The 15,627-nt window shown below is 38.8% G+C and overlaps 1 protein-coding gene across 3 annotated transcripts in view; it reads left to right on the forward strand.

Annotated features, from left to right (window-relative positions):
* The first annotated feature begins 425 nt into the window (after positions 1-425).
* RASSF9 (Ras association domain family member 9) overlaps positions 426-15,627 on the forward strand; it is a 28,349-nt gene continuing 13,147 nt past the window's right edge. The window contains exon 1 of one of the 3 annotated variants that reach the window (XM_062622347.1): positions 426-726. Coding sequence is in view for 1 of the 3 variants with exons in the window: in XM_062622346.1 (XP_062478330.1) it covers positions 667-713 (47 nt within the window). In the remaining 2 variants the exon portion in view is untranslated. Of the gene's footprint in view, positions 727-6,037; positions 6,062-15,627 lie in introns of those variants that run through there. The other 2 variants (XM_062622346.1, XM_062622349.1) reach the window with 2 other exon arrangements.

Raw genomic sequence — 15,627 nt, forward strand, 5'->3', positions numbered from 1 at the left:
GTGCTTTTAGTCTGGAAGGCTTTTCATGCAAATAGCTCGTTTACTTAAAAACCCAGGGAGGGTAGAGGGACCACAGCGGTCTGACTTTTTCCTTTCATCTTCCCATTACTTGTCCCAACACCTTGTAAAGACGTACTGAAAAGGCAGGTTATTGTGAATTAAGAACTGGTGCGACAACTGTAGCTTGCCCTTCATTAACGCTGATGTTGAGCTGAACGACTTGACCTGAAGTGGCTGGAGCCTCCCGGGGAAAGTTTTCAGTCCTTTTGTTGTGTGTTTTTTACCGAGTTCCCCACCGGAGCAAAACCTCCTTCTTTCCCATTTGTTGGCTGGTGCCCTGAGGGTGACGAGGCTGAAAGTTTAGCAAGTTCTGTGCATAACTTCACATCACAGGAGCAAGTGCGTATCCCTCCCCCCCCCTTCTTTTTCCTGCTCCTAAACGCCTCCTTCGAGTTTGCAGCTGGGCAGGACTCCAAAGGTGCAGCAGCAGCAACAAGCCGGAGTTCAAAGTTAGCAGTAAATTGCACAACTTCCAGCTCATCGCTACGCTCACTGACTATTAAGAAGCTGGAAGGCGCTCAGGGAAAAAAAAAAAAAAGTAGGGGAGAAGGGAACACCCTCGAATTGTTTGGGGATCGTTGATGTTATGCTTCTGCCGCCGGGATCATGGCTCCCTTTGGAAGGAATTTATTAAAAGCCCGTCATAAAAACAGGTAAAGTGTGTGGGTACGTGGAGGAAAAGGAAGGGTGGTGTGGGATGGATTTCTTTTTAAACTTTTCTTTTTTGTGTGTGTGGGGGGGGGGGTGAGGGGAGCATGTGTTTCTCCGGACCCACGCCACTCCCGGGACCTGTAACTTCGGGGCTCACCTGTGAGTGGGGTCGGCGTCTAGGGGGGCAAGAGACGCTCCCCCCCCTCCTACTCCCTCCCTGGACCTGTCTCTTCCCTCTTCTCTCTGGCTCTTTTGAATCCTGGGCAGTATTTTCAGTAAGGGGACGGTAGCTTTTCCTGACTTTCAACCTCCCCAGTCTAAACCAATACGATCACTGGAAGCCCCCTTGTAACCAGGTGAGTGAGGCTCGGCCGGGGCTGGGAGATAAGGCCCGCGCCGCCGCTCTGCGGGTCCTGCCTGTGGCGGCAAGTGTGGGTAGCCGGGGGTCACCTGAAGCCCCTCATTCGCCCTGCAGAAAAGCTTCCCCGGTTTCTCTCGGGAGGGCCCCCGCGGGCAGAGCTCCGGGCCCCTCGCTGTCCCCTTCCCCTCCCCCCCACAGTTCCCTGGGAGGGAGAGCCGCAGCCTGCAACCCTTTAGGATCAGCCCCTTAGTTCGTCCGCTGGCTGTCAGCCTGGGAGGTAGGAGAGCATGGTCTTCAGGCGTGGGCTGGGGGGGTGCTTTTTGTTTTGGTTAGCTTTAAGTGTGAGCTGGACTTGCCTGCCTACGGGTTTTTGCCTAGGAAAATAGTCGGGGTGACCGCTGTGGTCCGTGGGTTGGCTCCTGCGAAGTTACTTTATGGGGACTTGCCGTGTTTGCTTTCACATGCCACGCACAGCGACTGGAAAAAGAAGAAAAGGGGTTATGTAATCATTTTAAGTGCTAGGATGGCACGAGATGTTTTAAGAGTAAATGTTCTTGGAGTGAGGTAAATTTGCTTGGACCCTGTGGAATTTACAAAGCCATACCCACCTAGCTTAGGTTTAACTGATGGTCCCTGAGATTTTGGTTCAGAGAGAAACTCAGAAATCGCTCATAATCTCTTCCCCACTTTGACTGGTGCTCTCCACTGGAATTTAGTTCGTATTTAAGGGTATGCAATAGAAAATGTTTTCCAGAGGGAATATAATTTGACCCTAAAAGGTCTTGTAAAAATGTCCTGGTTTTTTTTTCAGGTTTGGCTTTTGATTTTCCCATTAGATATGCTGGAAGTTATTCGGGGGGGGGGGGGGGGGGGTGGTGGTGGTGGTGGATGTTATGAAAATATTAACATACTATATGGAATACAAATCAGAAGGACTGATTTATGTTCAGTCAAGGTTTAAAAAACGGTACTATTTAAGAAGTTTTAATGTAGGTTACTGATTAAACTGTTTTGTTAATGTGTCAGGAAAGCTTTGATGTACTTCTCATGGCCATTTGATGTTTAGAAGATCTGGAAAGGTGGACATGAACTTTTACATAAAATTACTTTTACATAGAGGCATACATTTATTAGTATTAAAATAGAGATTTTGCTACTGCTGTCAGTTACATGAATAACTGTGTTAACTCACAAAGCAGAGTTGCACTTTGTTCAACAGTGAAACTGTTTCTCTTTTGGACGTGTAAAATATCTTCATAGTAATTGCATCAATCTCACTGTGTTTGCTGATGTGACATTTTTTCCTCAGGAGAAATGTCATAATCCAAAGCTTTAAATGGGCAATAAAAATTAAAATAACAAAGGAACCATTACTGTGAACATCTAGCACTTTCTTCTCATTTCACGCTCCTCCCCCACCTGTCTCCCCCCATCCCCCAAAAAATATATTAATACCTCTAATGGCAGAGGGGAGAGGTGGTGTGGCTGTAACAAGGGCCTGAAATGCTTGTGACTCCAGAATCGGGGGTGTAGAGGGTCAAGAACAATGCAAACTACATAATTCATAAGATGCGTTATTATCTATTCAAATATTTAATTTTTTGTGTATTTAATATTAGCTCGATACTGAATTTTAAGAATTAAACTTTGCTTATGTAGTTAGTTAAAGGGTCTTGTAATAGGACTGGAGAGCTATGCAAGAGCTCTTTTTTTTCATTATAATTTTATCTTTGTGAACTTATTTGAAACCTTGAAAAGGAATTCAAGTAAGTTTAAAATCCTTGGCTGTGTTTAGAGCAGTAGTTGGAGAATCAGAATTTCTGGCTCATTACCTTCTGTTAGTTTACTTACTGGTTGCAAGGAACCAAAAAGGGATATACATATGTCTTTAGTCTGCTGTTTTGTTTATTAGGTCTAGCACTTGTCCATCTTTTTGGAGAAACTCAGGTTTTTTGGTTTTCACTGAAAATTTTAAATTACTATTTGGTACATGCAAATTTAACTCCTGTGAGTTATAAGCAAATGAGGGATAAAATCTGTTTATTGGAGGAGGACATAAAGTTAAGTCAAGGCAGCAAAGGTTGTTGAAGGCGTTATAGTCATTTGCTCAGATAACTAGATGACACCTGTGTAATTAATGTTTCTCTTGCAGCATTGCCGGAGGTTTCAGATCAGAACCCTGTTTTGCGGTAGACTCTTCATATCCAGATAATAAAATGTCAGTCTTTACCTCTAAGATCTAAGAGTTTAAATGAAGATATTACTCTTAAGTGCACCAGTGTGTATGAGATACTTGAGCAAGTGGTAGATGATGTAGCTGTGATTCCACTAGCCTTTAGAGAAAGAAGCTGAAATTAAACACCAGAAAGACAAAACCTATGCTGCACTGTTTCTAGTATTTGAAAAATCTTTGGTCGGTGTTACTCTCCTGGGTTGCTGAAATCTTCCTCATGCAGAGAGATAGCACAAGGCCTAGGTAACCTTGTAACATTGTAAGCCCTGATTTGATTTCAGAAGGGAAGCCACTAGGAACGTGGTCTCAACCTATTTTTCTTGGTCAGAAAGGGAATGACAGATACCTTCTTTGAGAGCTATTCTTTGAGCTCCTACAACAACCAGAAATAATCAGTCCCCAGAGCGTGTGTGTGCTTGTTAATGTGTCCCTTGGAGAACAATACACCCAAAAGTAGCAAGGCCATGCCCCACCCACCTACAAATCCAAATATGCTCATGCAGGGACAGGCTGTACCTTCTAAGGCAATAAAGGAAAAAGGACAGTTTCCTGCAGGAGTAAGCCTCCATAACATTAATAAACTCAAGGTGATTTATTCTGCTTGGTTTTTGGAAGAGAGGAATGATCAGCTCACATCACACTTTGGAAGTGTGGTGATGTGAGGAAATGTTCAGCCCAAGGTTAGTTAAGTAGCACTGAGTTCTTTGCAGATATGGTCTAGTATTGATCTAACACATTGCACTGCACAGAGACAGAACAGCTCCCTATCCATACATGAGAAACAAATACAAAGCATTTATACTTGCACTGTTTGTGCATCAGGGTTTCACATTGTGCACAATTTTCCTGGTTGCTAAGTAGAACAGGAATTTATACCCCATTGATTTTTCTGTAAAATTAGGATTTCTTTGCTCTTGGGTGCTAGATTTGGTTACTTCTGAGAATGAGTCTTTAGGTTCATTTAAATACTTTAAAGGTTACCCATCATCTCAAGGATATCTAGATTCACCATTGTCATACCTGCCCAGTGATATCACACCAAGCAAGCTGTTTTTTCCATTGAGGACATGTCCTTGGATTTTTCACGTTAACCTTACCTGAATTTGTAAAAGCTGTACTGTTCCATACAAGTGATAGCCAGAGAAGTAGAAAAATGAAAGGGAGAGGATTCCAATAATTCAATAATCTGTCTTCTTTAGATAGGTGTTGTCCTTGATGCTGTAGGGTTGTCCTATTAGATGCAGATAGCTTGAGAAACAGTTTTTACCCATGTAATTCATGCTGGTCCTAAGTTTACCATAATCATTTGTATGCTCTGTTGACATACAACACTTCTGAACCCAAGGTACTGTTTGATGATGAAATAATTGTGTTACAAATCTGTTATTATTAAAATGTATTTATTGCTTTTGCTTTTCCTTTCTGGTTGTATGTGGGTTTTGTTACTTTTTTGTTTGTTGTTTGTTGTTTGTTTGTTTGTTTGATTGTTTGTTTTGGTGGTCTTTTTTTTCCCCACCTTTTACTGACAAATCGTCATTGCCACAGCAGTTAGCGTAGTGTTTCTGTATAGGAGGCAAAGATTTACTTTGCCTACTCTTTATTCTGCCTCTCTTGAATCAACTCATTTCTGGTTCAGTGGCAGAACTGAACCAGAATTGGATATTATATGGTAGAAAGACCATATAATATCCATTCATATGTACAGATACAGAGGTATAGAGGGAGTTTTTCCTGTCCTGGCAGAGGCCCCTCCCCAGTGAGAAAAACATTCAATTCTCTAAGTTTTTATATTACAGTGCAGGGTAGTGAATTAGATTAGAGACTTCATCTATCTGATACTGACCTTGCATTATCATGTTCCCTCCCCTCCTCCCTCCCTCTTGCCAGTAATTTCTCATCACACCTAGTTAGCACAGTGATTTGAGTGTCACTCTGAACATCTCTACTGCTTTACGGTTGAGTACTGCTGTACATTTTAAGCCTTGGTGAAGCAAAACTGAAAATGCTGAGCATTTAGGTTTTGACTGCAAAGCTCTTGGAGATCAGCTGCTTATCTGAATGAACTGTGTATGACCTACACTGTAAGTCTCATGGGATCGTATGAGATGTCTAATACTTCTCCTGTGGAATGAGCATACCTGGATAAAAGTCTGTATGAAGCTATAAAGGTGCTTTTTGATTCAAGACTACCAGGCATTTGGTATGTATGTTGGAGGGGGTAGCTAAAAGCTTACTTAGAATCAGTGGTGCCGAGTCAAACTTTTAGATTTGAAAGATGGTGCCTTTTTGGAAATGGTGGAACACATTCTTCTCCATATTTTTTCCTTGAGTGTGAGGTATATTAGTGAACTATCAAAGAAGTTGTTCCTTTTGAGCCAGAGTTCATACACTACAATTTATTTTCTGGTCTGGCTTGTTAGTTTTGTCTCAGGGGTCAAAATGGTTGCATACATTTTCTTATAATCTTTGTATATATTTGTTCACTTCCAGGAAGAGCTTTTCGTCTAGCAAAACACTAACCTTATTTCTAAAGAGTTAATTATCTACTGTTCCAGGAGGGCAGACAGCAATTTCATTCCAAAGAAGTAAATAAAATGAGTAATAGATGTGTGTAATACTACACCATCTAAGGAAAGAGCATTACTTAGTTAAGTTGAAGCTAATCTGAAACACTAATGCAGTGTAGAGTCAGGCTGAGAAGATATATTTCAGACACAGAAGCATGTTTATAGTGATGCAAAGGGAAAATCTTGCTGGTCAGTCATGAATACCTATTTTACTGATGAATAATTAGCATTTTACATGCAGAGAAAAGGCTCAGACATTGTTAAATCTGTAATGATTTCAGTAGAGAGCTGTAAGTTTTCAGATGTGTTTTTTTTTTTTTTAAATTCTAATAACTTTAGTAAAGTCATAAAAAAATAAGAATTTAATAAAAGTCAGTGATAATCACAGAGCAATGCCTCCTGATTGACCTATGCTCAGAAAATCTTTTTTATTTTATATAATGAATAATGAAAATTTGAAGTTATAGTCCTAAACATCTTTATTTGCAAGCAATAACATCATCCATGCTGTATAAGCCTTAATTAATTCACCTGACTTCTGTATTCAGTATGTAGATAAATCCGTATTAATGGTGACAGAAAGGATGATGCAAGATAAAGTTTTTGTTTGAGACGACACACTAAGAGAAGCCTAGAAGCTTGGACATGTTGGTACCCAGTTGTGTGCATAGGTAACTGAGCTGTTATTGTCACTTCTGTTGTTTCTTAGATGTCTTATGATAACTCTCAAGATGGCGAATTTTTGTTTTCTGCAGTGTTACTGTGCCAGCAATTCCCCAAGTATTACAGAGGACACAACAGATAAGAGTCAAATGGTTTCAGGGTGAACAGAAAGAGTGACCAACCAAATGGAATTAGAGGGGAAAATAAATTACTAAATTTATTTGTGTAGCAAAGGTCAGAAACATCCTCTACAGAATGTAGGTACTGTAGTTTAGTGTAATTTTCAGGTAGGTAAGACAGTGTATTACAAACAAATGTCATGCAGAATTATCTGAAAGTTTCTACGAGATCCCTTTGCATCTGGTCTTTTTTTCTTCAGCAGCTATTGCATGCCTATGTCTCCCATTAGAAAAAAATTAGAACTGATAGCAGTACATTTTTAATGCAAATTCTGGTGATGTCATTTTATCGTCCATGGCTGTAATTTTTCCATGGACCTGCAAAATTCTTGTAATAAGAATGAGACATTTTCATGAATTATTTCTCATGCTTATGTGTAACACATAAATATAAAAATCAAGAGCTAATTAGTGATTTTTAGAAGCTGCATTTTTTGAGCAGCCTTGTCCAAAAGAAAACTTTTTTGAACACCTTTCTGGAACTTGCCTCAAATAGACACCAGAATGAGCCACTAGTTGCCTTTTCCTGTCTTGACCTATCCACAAATGCGCTTAAGGTGCACGTGTTGTAATAGTGATAATGATACCGACTTGTTTCTGACCTCAGACAACCGATAAGCATAGTTAGTTTTCCTTAGCTGTAATTTGGGTGATAATATTTACATGCCTCAGGAAAATAAGTAAGGCATGACTAAACAGTGTAGAGTCTGTAGAAGTGTAGAGTATGAAAGCCAGTGAGTGAGAGAGGTGTAAGTAAAATCTGGGAGTTCCTTGTTTCTAGTTTTTGTACAGTCCACTAGAGTTGGCTGCAGTGCAGGAAAATGATAATATGCTGTGGATTGTTTAGGTTTGATGTCACATGATTCACTGAGTAATTTTAAATGGTCTAAAATTTTTCATGATGTTAAAAACAGCTTGTGAGAAGGCTGATAACCTCACAGAAAGGGAAAGAAAAAAAAAGTTGTGTATCTTACCATATTTTGAGGTGGTTTTGTGAAGTAAGCATAAGGGAAGTTAACTTTTGAAACCAAAAATCAGTAAGGAAGGTTTACACTGATGATGACAGTAAAGTTGTCATGTAATTATATTTTGAATGCTTTGAAGTTAAGTCTTGATGTTTTGTGGAGAGGAATAAAAGACACTAAACTTGAAAGAAAATTTTCCAGTGCAAGTTGGGCATGCCTTTCAGATGCAATCTATTTTAAAATATGTTTCTTTTTCTCCGGCTTTTTCCCATTTCACTCTCACTCCTGTCTGCCTGAGTACAGGTTTGCCTTTGCCAAGTTGAAGCATTTCATTTGTAGCTTAGATGCTTGCTAGACATATTTTTTTTGAGCATTAGCATTAGAAGAAACCAGGCTACCAGTTTATTTCTTATGTTGTAATCTCAGAGGTGATAAAAAAAATCTGTTTTCCTGGGTTGGTCTTTATCTTTTAAATCAGTATTTTTTGGTTTGTTTGTTTGCTTGCTTTTCCACATTCAGCTGCAGAGTAATGATAGGAGGAATATATATATATATATATATTATACCAGAGGGTAGATATTTGCTGTGAATGAAACACATAAATATAATTAATCTATTTTGAGGGTCAAAACTCTCACTGTGATTAAGTTGTTTTCCTTATTCTCCACCCCATCTGTTCTCAGTCATTATGGTACAGAATTCTGAGTTATGTATTTCCCATTATAGTGAAAAATATGATCAGCTGTGTTGAAAAGCACAAATATTTATTTTGTTCTCCTTTTAATAATACACAATTAACAAAACAAAATAAACATGCAAAAACATAGCATTCTCATGTTTGGGACAAAACCAGGTTTATAAAAATGTAATAATCTATTAGGCTAAGTTTTGTTTTGGTTAGGTATATATATATGTTTACCTTACTTTAACATGTAAGGATGTGTAACCTCAGTGGAATAATGTAGTCGAGTGAAGACTACTAATTTTTAAGAGAGTCTGTCCTTTGGTCTTAAACCTGCAATTTGCTCTGTGTTAATAGATTCCTTCATCCATGTGGAACACCTGACTTTGCTTTCCCCAGCCTCCTCCAAATTCAAAAGGATTATTTCTACAGAGGGTTTTTTCCACTGTGAAAGCACTTTTAAACTACAGAATTTTTCAGAGCAATGATTGGGGCACTGTTTTTATGGCACAAAGTATGCCTTATTTGGCACAGAAAGTTAGCAGATTCTGTTCATTAATCAAAGAGGGATAATATGCCGATTTTCAGCTGATCTTGTTTCTGTTGGCTTCATAATTGGTAAATTGGTGTTCTGAACTTTTGCTTCACTTGGACATTTCTCTGTACTGATTGTGAGGTACTAAGTATACTGTTTGACTTGGTTATTATCTCTATCTCTCAGGGCCACTCTGTTCTTAATATCCTGTTTTACTGAAAAGCTGTACAAATCCCGATTTCTGACAATAATTTAGTATTTGTATTGACTTTATTGCACTTTCCCAGCCTTCTGATACTTTAAGGTCTAGGTAGGTAGCTAATCATGTTTGTTTAGCCATGAAATTCACTACAGGTGTCAGACAAAAGATCTGGGTTATTTTTGGAACTGCAGTTGTGGATGTTCACAGTACTTGCTCTTACTGCCACCCATACTATTCAGAAGATTCAGGTACACAGAAGTCAAGCTTCATCTTACTCAATTTGAGCCATTGAAAATACAGGTATCTAGTCATCTGGGTACTCTTTGTAGTTAATGGATACATCTAAACACTTCCAGAGGGCAATTCATTCAGTCTTAGACAGGCTTTCAGTATGGGATTAGTCACCCTTTTGGAGGTGCCTATCTTATGCCACTTGATTACAGAGGAAGGTCAGAAAATTATCTTTGACTACACATCTGCATTTTAAATAGCTTAAGGTAAATGACATGTGCTCCACCCCAATCACTTTCAAAGGGAAGATCTTCATGGAGCATGCTCAGACTTTGTAGAGCACCTAATTAAACATCTTTTGTACCATTCATTTCAGAAACTAAAAAGGGAACAGTGGAGAGCTGAATTACAGCTGGATAATGTATGATTAAGGGAGACTCATCTTAATAGCATGGATGTCTTCCCTGCCCTGCCACAAAATTCCTATGTGATGTTGGGCAAGTCACATAAACCGCAGTTTACAAAAGTGGTTACTCACTGCGTGTTCTTCATTTGCTAATTCAGTGTCCAGTAATCTGTTTTGCACTACGACTGACCAAAGGAAGTTTATGGATGTCCTGCTTTGGACATCTCTATAGGTATCAATTTAGTTAGCTGGAATGGGAATTTAAACAAGTGGATAGTTTTGGCCCAAATCTTTCTGAGCTTTGGTTTGTGAAAGGGAGTTCTCTCCCTACAAGAGTGTGTGTGGAGATAAATTCAGTAATGTGTCAGCTTCTGAAGCAATAGAATATCTGGTGGTAAAAGGCACGCAGCAGAAGATTAAATTAAAGCGATGGGTAATGGGTATAAAAGGTAATACCATATGTAGGGGAGATGAAAAATGGACACACACTGAACAAATCTAAGTAATAAGGACTAGCTTTATGAAGGAGACTTTGGTACCTAAATGTCATTGTAGTCACCTAATACAAGCTTTAAAAACTCCTGACATTCACAAAAGTATGATTAAAAGCTGAGGAAGTAACATTTTTACTGGCAGCACTCCCAAGCCACCCATATTCCCAGTGTGTACTAAATGGTCCTGAAAATCTTGCAGTCATGTGTATCCCTCACACTTTACCAAAATTAAGAAAAAGACAGTCTTTCAGCTTTTTCAGCTGAATGAGATCCCATCTAATAGCCCTCTTCAGAGCATGTGCAACAGCACACAAAGTGCAGCTAGGTGCTCTGGTGGCCAGAACGCCCCTGTGAGATGCCCACACTGGCATCCTGAGTATGTCTTGTCAAGTTATTTTAAACTAAAATCCTCTTGATATTTCCTGTTGTAGCTATTCCATTTTGTGCTGGCTTGTATGAGTTACAGTAATCCAGAAAAAGTTAAGGATTCATGCTGAAGTCCTCAGTGGGAGAAGAGGATCCAGTTTTTGATAGCTGTTCTAATTTAATATTGTATTTTTTACGCAGTGAACATCTGAATGTAGTCTTAACAGTACCTAAGTCTTGCCTTTTTGTTCATGTTTCTCAATAATTTATGTCATTTCCTGCTGAACTTGCTGATATCAGCAAATCCTGTCATTAGGAGCTGAACTCTTCCATAATGCTTTATGTGGAAGTTTAGGTGTCCAAGAGGGCAACGGGGAGGACACCTGAAAATTGCAACACTTAGTATCTACAATACCTCAGCATCTTCTGTGGCTCTGGCAAAACTGCCTATTGCCTCATGTACACATTCAAGTGAGGCAGAGGTCCAGTGTAATACAGAGAGCACACCTTGCTTTGGATACACTGAATGAAATTATTTTTTATTGAACCAAGTAGCATAGAATGCTTTAACACCAGTGCTTGAAATCTTTGAGTAATTGACTGCAACTTAAGCATATTTCTTTCTGCTGAAGCATTTGTGTATGGTAGGCATATATTTAGTGTGTAAATGAATATGTGACAGTTTGTGTTGTGTGATCATATAATGTGTTTGTATAGCACATAAGATACACTGTCACATACCTTATTATAGATCTAACCTGTATCATCTACATGTGAAGTACAATAAAATATATTGTACTTTGTGCAAGCAAGAACCCCCCCAAATCATAGTATATAGAAACAGTATGTGCAGAAATAGCCCCTTCCATAGACTGCATATTTATATATATATATACATATATATGCTTCTACATTTTACAACACTGGGTACATACAAGGGTACTTTAAAAGTCAGAAGTGAAAAACAGAATGTGAACATGTCACAGAAGAATGCTAAATATGTATATTTTTCCAAACATCACAGTTGTTTGCATGGCAGAAGGAAAAATGTCTTCCTTCAGCTGTCACTGTGGTATCCATTCAGCCTATGAAGTATCTTGTTAGAAGTAAACTGCCTTTTTATCCTCCTTGAGTATGAAGTCATCTGAATTGCTTATATGTTGAAAGGATACCCACATTTGGATATGTGAAGTAAAAAAACCATGGCATTAATTTGAATGTTGACTCAGTCTGACTTTCTGTGAACTAAAGGCAACAAGTAGTTTGCAGTGTCTTTCTGGTGTCGCAGCCCTTTTGGCATCATCACCATCCTGCCATAGATGTGTCTTCCAAAACTGTCCCCACTGTTTTTTGGGCCTGCCTTGTTCTTTGGTCACAGACACCTGGCCTTGTTTGGTGTCAGCTATGCCCACTGCAGGGTTTTGGCTCACTTGTGCTACCACTCTTCATCACAAATCTTTCGCCAGAGATTATGGTCCTTTCAGCTGCATCAACCTTTTGAATGATTTCTTTTTAAACTGTTCAATCACATTCACGTGGGTTATTTTAGATGGTTTAACAAGGTACTTACTTTTATAGTCTCATTCATCATGACTTGCGGTTTGGAGATCAGACTAGCAGCTCAGCTCTAGTGATGGACAACTGACATGGCTAAGAGCCTTTTCAGGTGACCCTAGCTGGAAACTCATTTTGTACTCGTTATCTCTGTTCTAGAAGAGTTTGGAGGCTTAAGTCATGACCATTTAAATATTTTAATGTTCACATGACTTTTTATTTGAGTCATGGAATGTCTTTCCTCTGCAGACAGCTTCCTTCATCTTCTCACAGCTAAAAATTGTGTGTGTATTCTACTGGATGCCATTCTCTGTATAGAGATACACTATACTACACTTTCTTCTTTGCATTACTCCAGTGAATTTCCCATTACTCTTGGTCTTTATGATCCAACATTAACCTTGCTTCCAGACAGCAATTCCTTCCTTCTTGCCTTCCGTACCTGTATTGCTCAGCTGGCTAGAACTAGTTTTGCAAGCTCCTGTGCCTTTTTTAACATATCCATTGCTAGTGTAAAGCACAGTCAGTAAAGTTAACAATTTATTTCATTTGTTCCGTAGCTTCTTCAGAGAGGATGTGGTGGTATTTCAGAGACGCTATCAGCTTGTGTCTGACTAACTTCATATTGAAGCATGCATTGATAAGCAATTTTTGAAAATTACTTGAGAGCATAAAAGCATAAGCTGCACAAATCTCTCACATTGTCAATGGACACTAAAATGCTTTGGATTTCTTTTTTTAAAATTTATGTCCATTCCTCTTGTTAGCATAATTATGTGTCTAGTACTCAATTTAGCTCCTTAGTATGAAAATTGTTTAAGAGTCCACTTCATCATCTCATCATCTTTTCCTTTCAGCTCTTCAAATACTGCAAGTAATGGAACACATTTGTCACTGAATTATCTTTTAGAAAATTTGAGGGAGAAATTTTATTTTTTTTTTTTAAGAAAGGGCTGTAAATGAGGTCTTGATAGAAGCCATTTTGAGGGGACATCTTCAATATAATTTAATGAAGGCAAATTAAATGGGGAAGATCATACAGTATGATTTCAAAGTGGGGTGGTTCACTTTCTGTAAAATTTATTGCAATAAATAGAGAAGAAAATGAAAGCCCCCCCAGCCTTTCTCACTCCTGGCAAACTGTAAAGTGATACTCAAACTAGGATTTATGATATAGAAAAGAAGCTATTTTGAAAAATCATTAGAGGTAAAGAAGTTAAGAAAAGGTGATGCTTGGTGAGCTGGCTGAAGAGATCTAAAGGCTTGTTGTTGCACTGAAAGTAGTCCTAAGCTCCCTTTCCAGGCTCCTGGCCATTCTGCCATTTCTTTTGCGCTGGTACTGTTCTTACTCAAAACTGTAGAACCCAACTCAGGGAGCACTACTCACTGCTCAATAAACAATTTTATTTTCATTTTTGTTTTCTTGGTTATATTGCTGCCATTTTATCAAGCTTGAAACCCTCTGGATAAACTAGCAGAGCTGGCACAAACAAGAGGAAGGGAATGCCTAAATTTCTTCATTATGTTTTAAATCATAAAATCGATAACCTATAATACTAGAATTAGCAGTAAACGAAATGTATTCAGGATAATCACCTAGTTACGGTAGTAATTTTGTAGATAATCTTACGTATTTTTGGATGGGTCTGGTGAGCATTGGGGTGTTTAAAAAACAGAAGATAAAAATACTGCTCCTACAATGTTCCTTTTCTGAATCATGAAATAATGTGTCCAAACTCTGAAATTCACTGCAGGGTGCTGTGAGAGCAGCTACATAAATAGTTACAGTAGGTAGCCATCAGGAAAAGAGTATAAGGAAGGGATGCTTCTCTGAGCAAAGCAGCTTGAGGATTCATGAAAAGAAACCAAGTCTTATCTGGACTTTCTTTTCTGTCATTGGGAATGAGGTTAACACCTCCCTCACATGGAGCCACCAGGAGTAGAGAAGAGGTACACTGAATTGTTTGAGCCATGCACTATGTGTAAGGATTCATAAGAAAGTAACCATCCCAGACTCCTTTTTCCCAAGGAGTATTGGAAAAGTGGCACAAAATCTTACTATTTCCTTGTTTGTATCTTGCTTCGTTATTCAGCCTATCTTATTGTCACTGGTCTAAGTAAAGTATGCTTTGTTCGTGTTTTGGCAGTCCAGCCCCAACCTCAGAATGCTTTGTGTCTATTTTTTCATTGAGCAATATGTCAACAAACCCAGAGGAGGGAAATAGTATATGTTTGCTTTTCAACAAAAGCTGAACTGAATTTCATGCAGCAACAGCAACAACAAAAATCCTGCTTTCAACTCTTGGAATTCCCCTCAGTTCCTTGATCTTAAAAGGTCACGAACAACCAGGGTGTTTCTAAAATGCAGTTATAAAAATTCTAATGGGAGAAGTTAGATAAACCAAATTTCTATTAGCTCTAATAGCAGTTCTAACTATTGTTTAAAAGCCTATGTTGTAAATGAGCTATAAATGATTCTGCTTCCTCTATTATTGAAAATGATGGAATTTTAGAGATGTTCTGTAAATTATTAATAGGAGCCCCGTAAAGTTTGGGTAATATAACTGGTGCTTAAATATGCATAGGTATTTACACACAAAAATATAGAAAATTGTGTTTTTGCAATGTACCCAAATTCATGTGATAAATAAAAACTACCACTGGTATCTTCATTTTTCCAAGTAGCAAGAGCTGCCTGCTGCCCACAGTCAACATGCAGCTTTTGCTATATTGATATTCCTAAAGTTTGCATGTTGCTTCCTAACACAGGAATTTGAAAATACCCACCTTCCTGTACCTCCCATCATGGTCTAAATAGTTATTGCCACTGAATACGTCAGTGTTTATTTTGGCTCTGGAGGTTTTCCTGGGTCTTTCACTCCTGTATCACAGCTGTTTCCTCAGTAGCAGTTGCAATATACCCATCAAAGCATGTTTTCCCAGTAAAGCAAATTGTTATTGTTGCTCATCTTGTGAAAATATTTGGTGGGCAGCTAGCTCACTCTTATTCTCAAATCTCCACTGTGTCAGGGCACCAGAAATAGAGACCTGATACAGTGAACATGTTACCTGTCACATTGTTTTGTGTACACAGCACACCTGCTGAGGTTACTCACTGCAATTCCAGACATTTTTTGACTAGTATCTGCTTACCAACATTATGACTTTGAATATACAGTGGAGAAATGATTGTCTGACAGTAAGGCAGATTTAAAGCGTAGATGTAGTTTATAGAGAATGTGAACCCTTAGGGAAAGAGGCAAGACAGGAGAAAAGGGCAGGGGCACATGCAGTCCTCATCTAAATGGAGGCTTCAGTGTTTGCACTTGCCTGTAGGTTGTTTGGGAGCATAAATATGATACAGGGTAGAGCTAATAAGTGAAGGAGAGGAGTTAGTGGCCTTTTGATGACTTCTGCTGAAAATCTGCATTCGGACTTTGCAAATGAGATTTTGCAACACAGTATCAGCCACTGAGAA

Source organism: Pezoporus occidentalis, unplaced genomic scaffold, assembly GCF_034315485.1.
Source record: "Pezoporus occidentalis ecotype Australia unplaced genomic scaffold, CSIRO_AGI_Poc_V1 ctg240, whole genome shotgun sequence".
NCBI classification, from domain to species: Eukaryota; Metazoa; Chordata; class Aves; order Psittaciformes; family Psittacidae; genus Pezoporus; species Pezoporus occidentalis.